The following is a 19614-nucleotide window of genomic DNA, read 5'->3' on the forward strand; positions in this document are numbered from 1 at the left end:
TAGGTGGGTAGGAGAATGAGGGAAGAGGTGGAGGAGAGAGAGGAAGGGTAGGTGGTTAGGAGAATGAGGGGAAGAGGTGGAGGAGAGAGAGGAAGGGTAGGTGGTTAGGAGAATGAGGGGAAGAGGTGGAGGAGAGAGAGGAAGGGTAGGTGGGTAGGAGAATGAGGGGAAGAGGTGGAGGAGAGAGAGGAAGGGTAGGTGGGTAGGAGAATGAGGGGAAGAGGTGGAGGAGAGAGAGGAAGGGTAGGTGGGTAGGAGAATGAGGGGAAGAGGTGGAGGAGAGAGAGGAAGGGTAGGTGGGTAGGAGAATGAGGGGAAGAGGTGGAGGAGAGAGGAAGGGTAGGTGGGTAGGAGAATGAGGGGAAGAGGTGGAGGAGAGAGAGGAAGGGTAGGTGGTTAGGAGAATGAGGGGAAGAGGTGGAGGAGAGAGAGGAAGGGTAGGTGGGTAGGAGAATGAGGGGAAGAGGTGGAGGAGAGAGAGGAAGGGTAGGTGGGTAGGAGAATGAGGGTAGGAGAATGAGGGGAAGAGGTGGAGGAGTGGGAGGGGGTAAGAGAGGGAGAAAGAAAAAGAGGGATGGAGAGAGCAGAGTGAGAGCCGTAAAAAGCAAAAGAGAACAAGAACTAATCAAGAAATGAGGATGCAGGACATGCCGACAGGGTAAGAGATGGGAAGGAATGTGAGACCGATTATGATCTATATTTCATTGAAACACCAGTAGAGAACAAACAATTAATGGAAGAGCGTTAGAAAAACGATTTCTAGTAAAACCTAGAACCAGTGAAACCAAGAACCAGTGAAACCAAGAACCAGTGAAACCAAGAACCAGTGAAACCAAGAACCAGTGAAACCAAGAACCAGTGAAACCAAGAACCAGTGAAACCAAGAACCAGTGAAACCAGTGGGACTAAAAACAACAAGACAACTCATGTAAAACATACAGTCTGTAAAATGTTTCTAGGTTGAGAACTTTAGTTAAACAGCACAGTTAAAATATATGACAAATACAAAGAAAGAAACCAATGGAGTTCAGAAGCTTGTATTTATTTGCTGAAAAGGATGGAATAATATGATGAGAACCAATGAGAGTGTGGAATACAGAAAGATGCTGTTCTATAGGTCAGCTCCATTGGACATCATCTGCCATTGGTCAATTATTGTGCAACTTTGAATTGAGATAGAGATCACAATCTCCAATGACCTAGAAAGAGAGTAACATGACTTTGTCTATTTCTCTGGTTTAAACATTTATAATAACATTTAAATCAACATCATCAAAACAATTTAAACAAACTGCTGTATTCACCAAAAGCTAAGAACTGTAAAGTGATGGAAAATTATCTCACCAATCAATTTAACACAGACCAAAATCAGCTGAAAAAGCATCCAGTGTAAGACATTTGTATTATGAATTTATAGTCCTGAGAGAGTGTGTGTGTGTGAGTGTGTTTGTGTGTGTGTGTGTGTGTGTGTGAGTGTGTTTGTGTGTGTGTGTATGTGTGTGTGAGTATGTTTGTGTGTGTGTGAGTGTGTTTGTGTGTGTGTGTGTGAGTATGTGTGTGTGTATATCCACCTGTATGAGTGTATGTCAGAACGTGTGTGTTTGTGTATGTGTGTGTACATGTGCATGTGTGTGTCTGTTAGTGTGTGACCGTGTCTGTGTGTTATGTGTTTGAGAGAGTGTGTGTGTCTGTGTGTTAATCTAACAAACACTATTGCGCCTTTGGAACAATGTACAGAATCAGATTGAGATAAAACATCAGAATGGAGGTATCTTTACAAAATAAAAGCCACACTCCTTCACATGGCACATTTGCAGCATCCATCAATAAAACCCCTATTTAAAATATAACGTCTAACAAACACCCCATCGTCATTCGTACCAGCAACACAAGTACAGTTAAAAAGCATTGAGATCAATGAAACAGACAAGAATAAAAGTTGTTTTTACGTCTACCTCTAGTTTTTAGGTAACAAAGGCCTGTGTCATCAGGTAGTGGGTTGATTTGACGTAGAAATGGCAACCACGGACCAACGACCAGGACCCTAAAGCGAAAAGGCAAAAAACTACAACCAGCGTGCAAAGACACCCAACTTCCTCCATCGCTGTACGTAAACATGACATCACTTCCTGAATTCATGACTTCCCTTCCTGAATTACCCCACCCCTCCTCTGTTATAGTTTTCCTCATAAAATACATACAAGTGCAATCTACCTCCATTCATTGCATTCTCCAAGCATGTATCATATTCAGTAAACATATATGACCCCTGTAACATATGAGCCATTTAAAGTACATCCACACTGTGTGTCCGTCCTCGCCACATTCATCCCACATGTTTCATTGTTCATTTCCATAGAGCTACAGAGACAGTACAGGTCAAAGTGAAGGACAAGAAGAAGATCAGAATTAGAAGAACAGAGCCAAAAGAAAAAAAGTCAGGAAGAAGCCCTGTCAGCAGAACCCCCCTGCCCCACCCATCCACACCTTTCCCTCCCCATTTGGCCCCCGGTGGCCCCTCACACGGTGAGAGAGATGAAGCTGTTGTATCTCTGGATGTTCCTCTTTAGGATCTCCGAGCAGGGCCCCAGGACCCGTTCGAAGCGGGGCCGGTCCAGCTTCACACACTTCAGGGGTCCCCGGGCCACCACTGTGGCCGCCCGCGGCCTGTTCAGCAGCAGGGCGATCTCACCTGGAGGACAAGGTGGAGTCAGAGGTCAGGGGTCATTCTGTTGACTTTCATGAGGGTCATTACTTATGATGATGATGACATATAATGTTGGGGTCCCTATAAGGTTGTGTCCTTTCAGTTCCTGTGTGTTGTGTTCAGTTCCTGGTGTGTGTTGAACAGGTTCCTAACAGTTCCTGGTGTGTGTTGAACAGGTTCCTAACAGTTCCTGGTGTGTTGAACAGGTTCCTAACAGTTCCTGGTGTGTGTTGAACAGGTTCCTAACAGTTCCTGTGTGTGTTGAACAGGTTCCTAACAGTTCCTGGTGTGTTGAACAGGTTCCTAACAGTTCCTGGTGTGTGTTGAACAGGTTCCTAACAGTTCCTGGTGTGTGTTGAACAGGTTCCTAACAGTTCCTGGTGTGTGTTGAACAGGTTCCTAACAGTTCCTGGTGTGTTGAACAGGTTCCTAACAGTTCCTGGTGTGTGTTGAACAGGTTCCTAACAGTTCCTGGTGTGTGTTGAACAGGTTCCTAACAGTTCCTGGTGTGTTGAACAGGTTCCTAACAGTTCCTGGTGTGTGTTGAACAGGTTCCTAACAGTTCCTGGTGTGTTGTTGAACCTAACAGTTCCTGGTGTGTGTTGAACAGGTTCCTAACAGTTCCTGGTGTGTGTTGAACAGGTTCCTAACAGTTCCTGGTGTGTGTTGAACAGGTTCCTGGTGTGTTGAACAGGTTCCTAACAGTTCCTGGTGTGTTGAACAGGTTCCTAACAGTTCCTGTGTGTGTTGAACAGGTTCCTAACAGTTCCTGGTGTGTGTTGAACAGGTTCCTAACAGTTCCTGTGTGTGTTGAACAGGTTCCTAACAGTTCCTGGTGTGTGTTGAACAGGTTCCTAACAGTTCCTGAACAGGGTGTGTGTTGAACAGGTTCCTAACAGTTCCTGGTGTGTGTGAACAGGTTTGAACAGGTTGAACAGGTTCCTAACAGTTCCTGGTGTGTGTTGAACAGGTTCCTAACAGTTCCTGGTTCCTGTGTGTTGAACAGGTTCCTAACAGTTCCTGGTGTGTGTTGAACAGGTTCCTAACAGTTCCTGGTGTGTTGAACAGGTTCCTAACAGTTCCTGGTGTGTGTTGAACAGGTTCCTAACAGTTCCTGGTGTGTTGAACCTAACAGTTCCTGGTGTGTGTTGAACAGGTTCCTAAACAGGTTCCTAACAGTTCCTGTGTGTGTTGAACAGGTTCCTAACAGTTCCTGGTGTGTGTTGAACAGGTTCCTAACAGTTCCTGGTGTGTGTTGAACAGGTTCCTAACAGTTCCTGAACAGGTTCCTAACAGGTGTGTTGAACAGGTTCCTAACAGTTCCTGGTGTGTGTTGAACAGGTTCTAACAGTTTGAACAGGTTCCTAACAGTTCCTGGTGTGTGTTGAACAGGTTCCTAACAGTTCCTGGTGTGTGTTGAACAGGTTCCTAACAGTTCCTGGTGTGTGTTGAACAGGTTCCTAACAGTTCCTGGTGTGTGTTGAACAGGTTCTAACAGTTCCTGGTGTGTGTTGAACAGGTTCCTAACAGTTCCTGGTGTGTTGAACAGGTTCTAACAGTTCCTGGTGTGTGTTGAACAGGTTCCTAACAGTTCCTGAACAGGGTTCCTGTGTGTTGAACAGGTTCCTAACAGTTCCTGGTGTGTGTTGAACAGGTTCCTAACAGTTCCTGGTGTGTGGTGTGTTGAACAGGTTCCTAACAGTTCCTGGTGTGTGTTGAACAGGTTCCTAACAGTTCCTGTTGAACAGGTTCCTAACAGTTCCTGGTGTGTGTTGAACAGGTTCCTAACAGTTCCTGGTGTGTGTTGAACAGGTTCCTAACAGTTCCTGGTGTGTGTTGAACAGGTTCCTAACAGTTCCTGGTGTGTGTTGAACAGGTTCCTAACAGTTCCTGGTGTGTGTTGAACAGGTTCCTAACAGTTCCTGGTGTGTGTTGAACAGGTTCCTAACAGTTCCTGTGTGTGTTGAACAGGTTCCTAACAGTTCCTGGTGTGTGTTGAACAGGTTCCTAACAGTTCCTGGTGTGTGTTGAACAGGTTCCTAACAGTTCCTGGTGTGTGTTGAACAGGTTCCTAACAGTTCCTGGTGTGTGTTGAACAGGTTCCTAACAGTTCCTGGTGTGTGTTGAACAGGTTCCTAACAGTTCCTGGTGTGTGTTGAACAGGTTCCTAACAGTTCCTGTGTGTGTTGAACAGGTTCCTAACAGTTCCTGGTGTGTGTTGAACAGGTTCCTGGTGTGTTGAACAGGTTCCTAACAGTTCCTGTGTGTTGAACAGGTTCCTAACAGTTCCTGGTGTGTGTTGAACAGGGTTCCTAACAGTTCCTGGTGTGTGTTGAACAGGTTTAACAGATCCTGGTGTGTGTTGAACAGGTTCCTAACAGTTCCTGGTGTGTGTTGAACAGGTTCCTAACAGTTCCTGGTGTGTTTTGAACAGGTTCCTAACAGTTCCTGGTGTGTGTTGAACAGGTTCCTAACAGTTCCTGGTGTGTGTTGAACAGGTTCCTAACAGTTCCTGGTGTGTGTTGAACAGGTTCCTAACAGTTCCTGGTGTGTGTTGAACAGGTTCCTAACAGTTCCTGGTGTGTGTTGAACAGGGTCTGTAATGTAGCATTCGCCTAAGAATGTGTGTGTAACGTTATCCACTCACCAAAGTAGTCGGATGGCCCCAGACGACCAACCTCGACGTACTCCTCATTGTCAGATCTACGCTGGAGAACAGAGGCTGAGAGAGAGACAGAGAGAGAGAGAGAGAGAGAGAGAGAGAGAGAGAGAGAGAGAGAATTTAAAATCTAATTTATGCACATAAAGCATTCTGCAGACCCCATGTACGGACCTCATGAAAGAGAGAAGAGGGAGGAAAAGAGACAGAGAGAGACAGAGAGACAGAGAGAGAGAGAGAGAGAGAGAGAGAGAGAGAGAGAGAGAGAGAGAGAGAGAGAGAGAGAGAGAGAGAGAGAGAGAGAGAGAGAGAGAGAGAGAGAGAGAGAGAGAGACAGAGAGAGAGAGAGAGAGAGAGACAGAGAGAGAGAGAGACAGAGAGAGAGAGAGAGAGAGAGAGAGAGAGAGAGAGAGAGAGAGAGAGAGAGAGAGAGAGAGAGAGACAGAGAGAGAGAGAGAGAGAGAGAGAGAGAGAGAGAGAGAGAGAGAGAGAGAGAGAGAGAACAGAGAGAAGAGAAAGAGGGAACAGACAGCAGAAGGATGAAAAAGGAACAGACAGCAGAAGGAGAAAGGGGAACAGACAGCAGAAGGATGAAAAGGGGAACAGACAGCAGAAGGATGAAAAGGGGAACAGACAGCAGAAGGATGAAAAAGGGGAACAGACAGCAGAAGGATGAAAAGGGGAACAGACAGCAGAAGGATGAAAAAGGGGAACAGACAGCAGAAGGATGAAAAGGGGAACAGACAGCAGAAGGATGAAAAGGGGAACAGACAGCAGAAGGATGAAAAGGGGAACAGACAGCAGAAGGATGAAAAGGGGAACAGACAAAAGGATGGGAACAGACAGCAGAAGGATGAAAAGGGGAACAGACACCAGAAGGATGAAAAAGGGGAACAGACAGCAGAAGGATGAAAAGGGGAACAGACAGCAGAAGGATGAAAAGGGGAACAGACAGCAGAAGGATGAAAAAGGGGAACAGACAGCAGAAGGATGAAAAGGGGAACAGACAGCAGAAGGATGAAAAGGGGAACAGACAGCAGAAGGATGAAAAGGGGAACAGACAGCAGAAGGATGAAAAGGGGAACAGACAGCAGAAGGATGAAAAGGGGAACAGACAGCAGAAGGATGAAAAAGGGGAACAGACAGCAGAAGGATGAAAAGGGGAACAGACAGCAGAAGGATGAAAAGGGGAACAGACAGCAGAAGGATGAAAAGGGGAACAGACAGCAGAAGGATGAAAAGGGGAACAGACAGCAGAAGGATGAAAAGGGGAACAGACAGCAGAAGGATGAAAAGGGGAACAGACAGCAGAAGGATGAAAAGGGGAACAGACAGCAGAAGGATGAAAAGGGGAACAGACAGCAGAAGGATGAAAAGGGGGAACAGACAGCAGAAGGATGAAAAGGGGAACAGACAGCAGAAGGATGAAAAGGGGAACAGACAGCAGAAGGATGAAAAGGGGAACAGACAGCAGAAGGATGAAAAGGGGAACAGACAGCAGAAGGATGAAAAGGGGAACAGACAGCAGAAGGATGAAAAGGGGAACAGACAGCAGAAGGATGAAAAGGGGAACAGACAGCAGAAGGATGAAAAGGGGAACAGACAGCAGAAGGATGAAAAGGGGAACAGACAGCAGAAGGATGAAAAGGGGAACAGACAGCAGAAGGATGAAAAGGGAACAGACAGCAGAAGGATGAAAAGGGGAACAGACAAACCTGCAGAAGGATGAAAACATGGACAACAGACAGACATACCAACTAACCAGAGACAGAAGGACTGAACCAGAGAACAGACAACAGACAACTGACCAGAGAGACAGACCAACTGACAACTGACCAGAGAGACAGACCAACTGACAACTGACCAGAGAGACAGACCAACTGACAACTGACCAGAGAGACAGACCAACTGACAACTGACCAGAGAGACAGACCAACTGATAACTGACCAGAGAGACAGACCAACTGACAACTGACCAGAGAGACAGACCAACTGACCAACTGACAGACCAACAGACCAACTGACCAGAGAGACAGACCAACTGACAACTGACCAGAGAGACAGACCAACTGACAACTGACCAGAGAGACAGACCAACTGACCAGAGAGACAGACCAACTGACAACTGACCAGAGACAGACCAACTGACAACTGACCAGAGAGACAGACCAACTGACAACTGACCAGAGAGACAGACCAACTGACCAGAGAGACAGACCAACTGACCAGAGAGACAGACCAACTGACCAGAGAGACAGACCAACTGACCAGAGAGACAGACCAACTGACAACTGACCAGAGAGACAGACCAACTGACAACTGACCAGAGAGACAGACCAACTGACCAGAGAGACAGACCAACTGACCAGAGAGACAGACCAACTGACCAGAGAGACAGACCAACTGACAACTGACCAGAGAGACAGACCAACTGACAACTGATCAGAGAGACAGACCAACTGACCAGAGAGACGGACCAACTGACCAGAGAGACAAAAAGACAGACCAACTGACCAGAGAGACAGACCAACTGACCAGAGAGACAAAAAGACAGACCAACTGACCAGAGAGACAGACCAACTGACCAGAGAGACAAAAAGACAGACCAACTGACCAGAGAGACAGACCAACTGACCAGAGAGACAAAAAGACAGACCAACTGACCAGAGAGACAGACCAACTGACCAGAGAGACAAAAAGACAGACCAACTGACCAGAGAGACAAAAAGACAGACCAACTGACCAGAGAGACAAAAAGACAGACCAACTGACAACTGAACAAAGCATCAGAAAGAAAAATAAAGATACAGACAGACAGAAAGAGAGACAGAAGATAGATTGTACAGACAGACACACAAAGTCAAACAGAGAAACATACTTAGAAACATACTTAGACTTGGTTGATGTTAATTTCCCTGACTCTTGGAGAGAGAAGTGTTCCTAAACTAAACCAGTGGTGCTGTTGTTGCTGATTCCACTGGTCTGAGTCTACAATGCCCTTTACATCACCATTCATTTACTCTCACAGTCATTACTGAGAGCATGGAAACGTGTGCACACCACACAAATGAATGCACACACACACACACACACACACACACACACACACACACACACACACACACACACACACACACACACACACACACACACACACACACACACACACACACACACACACACACACACACACACACACACACACACACACACACACAGGCAAGCAAACACACTATCCAAGAGCTTTCCATCACTGTAGTCCCAAGCTGCTGGCACACAACCCAAGACAGAGCAATTACATGCACACAAACACGGAAGTCTCACACACGCACGCAGAAAACACACGCACAAACGCACACAACACAGGCAACACACACACACACACACACACACACACACACCTGTGGACACACACACACACACACACACACACACAACACGCAGTGCCACGCACTTGACATCATGGGAAACACACACACAATCCCAGGAAAAGAAGGAGAGGAGTCCTCCACAAACAGCTGATGTCTGCTGGACAGCCTGACTGAACTCTGTGACCGCTAGAGATGGGACCAGAGGCAATGGGTGTGTGTGTGTGTGGTGTGTGTGTGTGTGTGTGTGTGTGTGTGTGTGTGTGTGCAAATCAATGTGAATAACAGCAAAGAACCTTGTGTGTGTCGGGCGTCACTCCCAAATAGCACAATAGAGAAGAAATAGTTGAATGATTTATCAAGCAATCCGTACAGCAGCCCAAAGAAAGGTTAACGTCAACTCTCACAGCTGTTGATAAACGGTTTGAGTGTGTGTGTGTGCAACTGTTTATGAGCGAGTGCGTGCTTGCTAAGATCATATATAAGAAGAGGCCTACTGAATATACACTGAGTATGCATATTGCCATGCGTGTACATGTGTATGCACAGTTGAAGTCAGAAGTTTACATACACTTAGGTTGGAGTCATTTTTCAACCACTCCACAAATTACTTGTTAACAAACTATAGTTTTGGCAAGACGGTTAGGACATCTACTTTGTGCAAGACACAAGTCATTTTTCCAACAATTGTTTACAGACAGATTATTTCACGTTTAATTCACAGCTTGGAAAATCCCAGAAAATGTCATGGCTTTAGAAGCTTCTGATAGGCTAATTGACGTCATTTGAGTCAATTGGATGTTTTCCTGTGGACATATTTCAAGGCCTACCTTCAAACTCAGTGCCTCTTTGCTTGACATCATGGGAAAATCAAAAGAAATTAGCCAAGACCTCAGAAAAATAATTGTAGACCTCCACAAGTCTGGTTCATCATTGGGAGCAATTTCCAAACGCCTGAAGGTACCACGTTCATCTGTACAAACGATAGTACGCAAGTATAAACACCATGGGACCACGCAGCCGTCATACTGCTCAGGAAGGAGACTCCTAGAGATGAACGTACTTTGGTGCGAAAAGTGCAAATCAATCCCAGAATAACAGCAAAGAACCTTGTGTAGATGCTAGAGGAAACAGGTACAAAAGTATCAATATCCACAGTAAAACGAGTCCTATATTGACATAACCTGAAAGGCTGCCCAGCAATGAAGAAGCCACTGCTCTAAAACTGCCATAAAAGACTACGGTTTGCAACTGCACATGGGGACAAAGATCGTACCTTTTGGAGAAATATCCTCTGGTCTGATGAAACAAAAATAGAACTGTTTGGCCATAATGACCATCGCTATGTTTGGAGGAAAAAGGAGGAGGCTTGCAAACCGAAGAACAACATCCCGACCATTAAGCACAGGGGTGGTAGTATCATGTTGTGGGGGTGTTTTGCTGCAGGAGTTACTGGTGCGCTTCACAAAATAGATGGCTTCATGAGGAATGAAAATATGGATATAATGAAGCAACATCTCAAGACATCAATCAGGAAGTTAAAGCTTGGTCGCAAATGGGTCTTCCAAATGGACAATGACCCCAAGCATGCTTCCAAGGACAAGAAGGTCAAGGTATTGGAGTGGCCATCACAAAGCCCTGACCTCAATCCTATAGAAAATTTGTGCCCAGAACTGAATACGTGTGTGCGAGCAAGGAGGCCTACAAACCTGACTCAGTTACACCAGCTCTGTCAGGAGGAATGGGCCAAAATTCACCCAACTTATTGTGGGAAGCTTGTGGAAGGCTACCCAAAACGTTTGACCCAAGTTAAACATTTTAAAGGCAATGCTACCAAATACTAATTGAGTGTATGTGAACTTCTGGGAATGTGATGAAAGAAATCAAATAAAAGCTGAAATAAATCATTCTCTACTATTATTCTGACATTTCACATTCTTAAAATAAAGTGGTGATCCGAACTGACCTAAGACAGGGAAGTTTTACTAGTTTAAATGTCAGGAATTGTGAAAAAGTGAGTTTAAATGTATTTGGCTAAGGTGTATGTAAACTTCTGACTTCAAATGTAGCTGTATTTGCAAGCACATATAGTTGAAGTCGGAAGTTTACATACACCATAGCCAAATACATTTACACTCAGTTTTTCACAATTCCTAACATTTAAACCTAGTAAAACTTCCCTATTCACAAAGTTTTAATGACTCCAGTGTATGTAAACTTCCGACTTCAACTGTACATGTTGATAAGAGGGAATGTACTGTATGTGTGGCTTCACGACTGCATTCTGTGTGTGAGGTCTTTCTGCACACTCCAATATCTCTACCTGTACAGATCATAAATCATTTATCACTAGGGGTCAGTGTTAATCCTGAATACATTTACATTATGGGGCCTACCTCCTCATGCCTTTTGCACACATTGACTGGTAGACTCCAACCTGAATACCTTTTTCTACTGTAGTCCACTTGAGGTCTTGTTAATTGTCCACCCACCTGAATGCTGAGACTCTGAAGTTGTCTGTTCCACTGTAGAGGTCTTATCTTGGTCCACCTCAACCTGAATACCTGAGAATGAGAAGACCTCTAGTCCACTCAAGGTCTTAGTCCTACCTGGTTAAATGAATACCTGAAATAAGACCTCTTTTCCAAAACAGGGTCATTAGTCCTGTGCAACCTGAATACCTGAGACCTGAGAAGGGTCCACTGTAGTGTTTAATGTCCTGAATTAACATTTACATTGTGGGGCCTAACTGCTAGCTAGCTGAGAATAGCAGTCAGTGCTTTAGTCCTTTTACACTATCGTCATAGTCCACTGTAGAGGTCTTGACTGGTCCACCGCCACCTGAATACCTGAGACCTGAGAAGACCTCTAGTCCACTGCAGAGGTCTTGATTGGTCCACCCCAACCTGAATACCTGAGAAGACCTCTAGTCCACTGTAGAGGTCTTGACTGGTCCACCCCAACCTGAATACCTGAGACCTGAGAAGACCTGTAATCCACTGTAGAAGTCTTGATTGGGCCACCTCAACCTGAATACCTGAGACCTGAGAAGAACTCTAGTCCACTGCAGAGGTCTTGATTGGTCCACCCCAACCTGAATACCTGAGAAGACCTCTAGTCCACTGTAGAGGTCTTGACTGGTCCACCCCAACCTGAATACCTGAGACCTGAGAAGACCTCTAGTCCACTGTAGAGGTCTTGACTGGTCCACCCCAACCTGAATACCTGAGACCTGAGAAGACCTCTAGTCCACTGTAGAGGTCTTGACTGGTCCACCCCAACCTGAATACCTGAGACCTGAGAAGACTAGTCCACTCTAGTCCACCCCAACCTGAATAGAGAAGTCTAGTCCACTGTAGAGGTCTTCTGGTCCCCCAACCTGAATACCTGAGACATGAGAAGACCTCTAGTCCACTGTAGAGGTCTTGACTGGTCCACCCCAACCTGAATACCTGAGACCTGAGAAGACCTCTAGTCCACTGTAGAGGTCTTGACTGGTCCACCCCAACCTGAATACCTGAGACCTGAGAAGACCTCTAGTCCACTGTAGAGGTCTTGACTGGTCCACCCCAACCTGAATACCTGAGACATGAGAAGACCTCTAGTCCACTGTAGAGGTCTTGACTGGTCCACCCCAACCTGAATACCTGAGACCTGAGAAGACCTCTAGTCCACTGTAGAGGTCTTGACTGGTCCACCCCAACCTGAATACCTGAGACATGAGAAGACCTCTAGTCCACTGTAGAGGTCTTGACTGGTCCACCCCAACCTGAATACCTGAGACATGAGAAGACCTCTAGTCCACTGTAGAGGTCTTGACTGGTCCACCCCAACCTGAATACCTGAGACATGAGAAGACCTCTAGTCCACTGTAGAGGTCTTGACTGGTCCACCCCAACCTGAATACCTGAGAAGACCTCTAGTCCACTGTAGAGGTCTTGACTGGTCCACCCCAACCTGAATACCTGAGACCTGAGAAGACCTCTAGTCCACTGCCACTGGAGAGGCATGTAATGCCTGCTTGTTTGATGCCAGACACATTTCCAGAAGGGAAGAAAATCAACTAAGCAACACTAAATACATGCATGGAATAGCAACGATAGTTGATTTAGTCGTTGGCAAAAAGCACACACATATCTGGGAACCAGGCTCGGGCTGAACTAGCCTGAGATAGTCAGACTACATCACACTCCGTTTCATGTTTGTTGTTGAATGATTTCCAGGGTAGTTCTGGGTAGTCCGTGCACCCTGAAGGGATTTACCAGCTAGCAGTAAGTGAATGTAGTGCACTGCATGGCTTCATCCCAAATGGCACCCAGTTCCCTTTATAGTGCACTCCTTTTGATCAGGGCCCATGAGCTCTGGTGAAAAGTGGTGCGGTATGAAGAGAATGGGAGGCACTTCGGGACACAGCCCATATCTTCAGCCATGTTTAAGTTTAAACGGAGCTGATAGTGCCAGAACCTCTCTCTAAGTCTAATCCTTAGCTCTCTGCTCTGCTCAACTTTTCCTTGGCTCACACTTCTAATAAGAACTAATAATACCCAATAGGAATATAATGAGTCTCAATGAGAGATCCCATCAGACCAAACCATTTAGCACTAATACAAAGGTGTGCTTGTGAGAATATGGAGAATATGGAATATGAGTGTGTGTGTATGCATGTGTGTATTGTGTGTGTGTGTGTATTGTGTGTGTGTGTATATGAGGGTGTGTGTTTGCACATGTGCCTGCTTGCCTGAATGTCTTTGTCTGTGTGTGTGATTAACAAAGAAAAATGTGTATAGAGTCTGGTAGTGTGGTAGTGTGGTAGCCTGGTAGTGTGGTAGCGTGGTAGTGTGGTAGTGTGGTAGTCAGGTAGCCTGGTAGTGTGGTAGTGTGGTAGCCTGGTAGTGTGGTAGCGTGGTAGTGTGGTAGTGTGGTAGTCTGGTAGTGTGGTAGTGTGGTAGCCTGGTAGTGTGGTAGTGTGGTAGCCTGGTAGTGTGGTAGCGTGGTAGTGTGGTAGTGTGGTAGTCAGGTAGCCTGGTAGTGTGGTAGTGTGGTAGGTAGCCTGGTAGTGTGGTAGCGTGGTAGCCTGGTAGTGTGGTAGTGTGGTAGTGTGGTAGCCTGGTAGTGTGGTAGCGTGGTAGTGTGGTAGCCTGGTAGTGTGGTAGCATGGTAGTGTGGTAGCCTGGTAGTGTGGTAGCGTGGTAGCCTGGTAGTGTGGTAGCGTGGTAGGGTGGTAGTCTGGTAGTGTGGTAGTCTGGTAGTGTGGTAGCCTGGTAGTGTGGTAGTGTGGTAGCGTGGTAGTGTGGTAGCCTGGTAGTGTGGTAGCGTGGTAGTCTGGTAGTGTGGTAGCGTGGTAGTGTAGTAGTCTGGTAGCCTAGTAGTGTGGTAGTGTGGTAGCGTGGTAGCCTGGTAGTGTGGTAGCGTGGTAGTCTGGCAGTGTGGTAGCCTGGTAGCGTGGCAGCGTGGTAGTCTGGTAGTGTGGTAGTCTGGTAGCCTGGTAGTGTGGTAGCGTGGCAGAGTGGTAGTGTGGTAGCGTGGTAGTCTGGTAGCGTGGCAGCGTGGTAGTGTGGTAGCGTGGTAGTCTGGCAGTGTGGTAGCCTGGTAGCGTGGTAATGTGGTAGCCTGGTAGTCTGGCAGTATGGTAGCCTGGTAGTGTGGCAGCGTGGTAGTGTGGTACTGTGGTAGCGTGGTAGCGTTGTAACGTGGTAGCGTGGCAGCGTTGTAACGTGGCAGCGTGGTAGCGTGGCAGCGTTGTAACTTGGCAGCGTGGTAGCGTTGTAACGTGGTAGCGTGGCAGCGTTGTAACGTGGCAGCGTGGTAGCGTTGTAACGTGGTAGCGTGGCAGCGTTGTAACGTGGCAGCGTGGTAGCGTGGCAGCGTGGTATCGTGGTAGTGTGGTACTGTGGCAGTGTGGTAGCGTGGTATCGTGGCAGCGTGGTATCGTGGCAGCGTGGTAGTGTGGTACTGTGGCAGTGTGGTACTCTGGTAGTGCGGTAGTCTGTTAGTGTGGTAGGGGGTTCCCTGTATATTGGGCCAACATGAGGCTGTGGTGCTCTGAAGCTAAGCTGGGGCTCAGAGACAGACAAACAGGCAGACAGGCAGACAGGCAGACAGACAGACAGACAGACAGACAGACAGACAGACAGACAGACAGACAGACAGACCTACATGTTCTGTGGCAGAAGCCTTTCCCACAGAAGCTTTCCTTCACAAACACATGCATGTTATGTACTTCTATCCTCGTGGGGACCAAGTCATTATTTCCCATCCCAAATCCTATTTTCCCTAAGCCTAAACTTAACCCTTAACCTAACCATAACCCCTAACCCTATCCTTAATTCTAACCCTAACCCTAATTGTAACCCTAAAATACATTTTTCCTTGTTGGGACCGGCAAAATGTCCAAACTTGGCAGAATTTTCCTTGTTTTATTATCCAGATTAAGTGGATGCCAACAGCGACGGGTCCAAGGCCAGAAGGACCCCTCTATTCCCACCCTTCTTTCCCCTCCTCTTCCCTCCTGCCATCTCAGACACACGGGGTGCCAGTCTGACGGAGCCAAGAGCAAAGAGGAGGAGAGGAGTGGAAGAGGAGGATAAGGATGAGAAGAAGAGAGAGGAGGAAGAGAGGAGAAGAGAGGGGGGCAGTAGAGGATTAAGATCCCAAATGCTAAAGGAGATCAAATTGTAAGGGAGTTCTATGAGAGAGAGTGAGAGAGAGTCTGTACACAGAGACAAATTGAAAAGAACAAGGACAGTTTTTACACACTGCTGAACATGCCCATCCAGGGTGCCCCAGAGATCACTATCTCATATATAGCACCCCATGAGCTGAGCTCTCTAGATTCAGTACAGTATTAACCATGAGCTGAGCTCCCTAGATACAGTACAGTATTAACCATGAGCTGAGCTCTCTAGATACAGTACAGTATTAACCATGAGCTGGGCTCTCTAGATACAGTACAGTATTAACCATGAGCTGAGCTCTCTAGATACAGTACAGTATTAACCATGAGCTGAGCTCCCTAGATACAGTACAGTATTAACCATGAGCTGAGCTCTCTAGATACAGTACAGTATTAACCATGAGCTGGGCTCTCTAGATACAGTACAGTATTAACCATGAGCTGAGCTCTCTAGATTCAGTACAGTATTAACCATGAGCTGAGCTCTCTAGATTCAGTACAGTATTAACCATGAGCTGAGCTCCCTAGATACAGTACAGTATTAACCATGAGCTGGGCTCTCTAGATACAGTACAGTATTAACCATGAGCTGAGCTCTCTAGATTCAGTACAGTATTGACCATGAGCTGAGCTCTCTAGATACAGTACAGTATTAACCATGAGCTGAGCTCTCTAGATTCAGTACAGTATTAACCATGAGCTGAGCTCTCTAGATACAGTACAGTATTGACCATGAGCTGAGCTCTCTAGATACAGTACAGTATTAACCATGAGCTGAGCTCTCTAGATACAGTACAGTATTAACCATGAGCTGAGCTCTCTAGATTCAGTACAGTATTAACCATGAGCTGAGCTCTCTAGATTCAGTACAGTATTAACCATGAGCTGAGCTCTCTAGATACAGTACAGTATTAACCATGAGCTGAGCTCTCTAGATACAGTACAGTATTAACCAGTACAGAGCTGAGCTCTCTAGATACAGTACAGTATTAACCATGAGCTGAGCTCTCTAGATACAGTACAGTATTAACCATGAGCTGAGCTCAGTCTAGAGCTTCAGATACAGTAGTATTGACCATGAGCTGGGTTCTCTAGATACAGTACAGTATTAACCATGAGCTGGGCTCTCTAGATTCAGTACAGTATTAACCATGAGCTGAGCTCTCTAGATACACAGTTCAGTATTGACCATGAGCTGGGCTCTCTAGATACAGTACAGTATTAACCATGAGCTGGGCTCTCTAGATACAGTACAGTATTAACCATGAGCTGAGCTCTCTAGATACAGTACAGTATTAACCATGAGCTGAGCTCCCTAGATACAGTACAGTATTAACCATGAGCTGAGCTCTCTAGATACAGTACAGTATTAACCATGAGCTGAGCTCTCTAGATACAGTACAGTATTAACCATGAGCTGGGCTCTCTAGATACAGTACAGTATTAACCATGAGCTGAGCTCTCTAGATACAGTACAGTATTAACCATGAGCTGAGCTCCCTAGATACAGTACAGTATTAACCATGAGCTGAGCTCTCTAGATACAGTACAGTATTAACCATGAGCTGAGCTCTCTAGATACAGTACAGTATTAACCATGAGCTGAGCTCTCTAGATACAGTACAGTATTAACCATGAGCTGAGCTCTCTAGATACAGTACAGTATTAACCATGAGCTGAGCTCTCTAGATACAGTACAGTATTAACCATGAGCTGAGCTCTCTAGATACAGTACAGTATTAACCATGAGCTGAGCTCTCTAGATACAGTACAGTATTAACCATGAGCTGAGCTCTCTAGATACAGTACAGTATTAACCATGAGCTGAGCTCTCTAGATACAGTACAGTATTAACCATGAGCTGAGCTCTCTAGATACAGTACAGTATTAACCATGAGCTGAGCTCTCTAGATTCAGTACAGTATTAACCATGAGCTGAGCTCTCTAGATACAGTACAGTATTAACCATGAGCTGAGCTCTCTAGATACAGTACAGTATTAACCATGAGCTGAGCTCTCTAGATACAGTACAGTATTAACCATGAGCTGAGCTCTCTAGATACAGTACAGTATTAACCATGAGCTGAGCTCTCTAGATACAGTACAGTATTAACCATGAGCTGAGCTCTCTAGCAGTACAGTATTAACCATGAGCTGAGCTCTCTAGATACAGTACAGTATTAACCATGAGCTGAGCTCTCTAGATACAGTACAGTATTAACCATGAGCTGAGCTCTCTAGATACAGTACAGTATTAACCATGAGCTGAGCTCTCTAGATACAGTACAGTATTAACCATGAGCTGAGCTCTCTAGATACAGTACAGTATTAACCATGAGCTGAGCTCTCTAGATACAGTACAGTATTAACCATGAGCTGAGCTCTCTAGATACAGTACAGTATTAACCATGAGCTGAGCTCTCTAGATACAGTACAGTATTAACCATGAGCTGAGCTCTCTAGATACAGTACAGTATTAACCATGAGCTGAGCTCTCTAGATTCAGTACAGTATTAACCATGAGCTGAGCTCTCTAGATTCAGTACAGTATTAACCATGAGCTGAGCTCTCTAGATACAGTACAGTATTAACCATGAGCTGGGCTCTAGATACAGTACAGTATTAACCATGAGCTGAGCTCTCTAGATTCAGTACAGTATTAACCATGAGCTGAGCTCTCTAGATACAGTACAGTATTGACCATGAGCTGAGCTCTCTAGATACAGTACAGTATTAACCATGAGCTGAGCTCTCTAGATACAGTACAGTATTAACCATGAGCTGAGCTCTCTAGATACAGTACAGTATTAACCATGAGCTGAGCTCTCTAGATACAGTACAGTATTAACCATGAGCTGAGCTCCCTAGATACAGTACAGTATTAACCATGAGCTGAGCTCTCTAGATACAGTACAGTATTAACCATGAGCTGAGCTCTCTAGATACAGTACAGTATTAACCATGAGCTGAGCTCTCTAGATACAGTACAGTATTAACCATGAGCTGGGCTCTCTAGATACAGTACAGTATTAACCATGAGCTGAGCTCTCTAGATACAGTACAGTATTAACCATGAGCTGAGCTCTCGAGATCCAGTACAGTATTAACCATGAGCTGAGCTCTCTAGATTCAGTACAGTATTGACCATGAGCTGGGTTCCCGAGATACAGTACAGTATTAACCATGAACTGGGCTCTCTAGTTTCAGTACAGTATTGACCATGAGCTGAGCTCTCTAGATTCAGTTCAGTATTGACCATGAGCTGGGCTCTCTAGATACAGTACAGTATTAACCATGAGCTGGGCTCTCTAGATACAGTACAGTATTAACCATGAGCTGGGCTCTCTAGATACAGTACAGTATTAACCATGAGCTGAGCTCCCTAGATACAGTACAGTATTAACCATGAGCTGAGCTCCCTAGATACAGTACAGTATTAACCATGAGCTGAGCTCTCTAGATACAGTACAGTATTAACCTAGATACAGTACAGTATTATTAACCATGAGCTGGGCTCTCTAGATACAGTACAGTATTAACCATGAGCTGAGCTCTCTAGATACAGTACAGTATTAACCATGAGCTGAGCTCCCTAGATACAGTACAGTATTAACCATGAGCTGAGCTCTCTAGATACAGTACAGTATTAACCATGAGCTGAGCTCTCTAGATACAGTACAGTATTAACCATGAGCTGAGCTCTCTAGATACAGTACAGTATTAACCATGATAGCTCTCAGTACAGTACAGTATTAACCATGAGCTGAGCTCTCTAGATACAGTACAGTATTAACCATGAGCTGAGCTCTCTAGATACAGTACAGTATTAACCATGAGCTGAGCTCTCTAGATACAGTACAGTATTAACCATGAGCTGAGCTCTCTAGATACAGTACAGTATTAACCATGAGCTGAGCTCCTAGATACAGTACAGTATTAACCATGAGCTGAGCTCTCTAGATACAGTACAGTATTAACCATGAGCTGAGCTCTCTAGATACAGTACAGTATTAACCATGAGCTGAGCTCTCTAGATACAGTACAGTATTAACCATGAGCTGAGCTCTCTAGATACAGTACAGTATTAACCATGAGCTGAGCTCTCTAGATTCAGTACAGTATTAACCATGAGCTGAGCTCTCTAGATACAGTACAGTATTAACCATGAGCTGAGCTCTCTAGATACAGTACAGTATTAACCATGAGC

At 45.5% G+C, this 19614-nt stretch overlaps 1 protein-coding gene across 1 annotated transcript in view; it reads right to left on the reverse strand.

The window, feature by feature from the left end:
- Window positions 1-1021: 1021 nt before the first annotated feature.
- Window positions 1022-19614, reverse strand: part of LOC127930119 (cAMP-dependent protein kinase type I-beta regulatory subunit-like) — a gene marked incomplete at its 5' end in the record, with an annotated part of 160991 nt that continues 142398 nt past the window's right edge. Inside the window, 2 exons of the mRNA XM_052519511.1 lie at window positions 1022-2692; window positions 5355-5429. Coding sequence (XP_052375471.1) covers window positions 2520-2692; window positions 5355-5429 — 248 coding nt within the window. The remainder of the gene's footprint in view (window positions 2693-5354; window positions 5430-19614) is intronic.

The sequence above is a fragment of the Oncorhynchus keta genome, chromosome 5, assembly GCF_023373465.1.
Source record: "Oncorhynchus keta strain PuntledgeMale-10-30-2019 chromosome 5, Oket_V2, whole genome shotgun sequence".
NCBI lineage: Eukaryota > Metazoa > Chordata > Actinopteri > Salmoniformes > Salmonidae > Oncorhynchus > Oncorhynchus keta.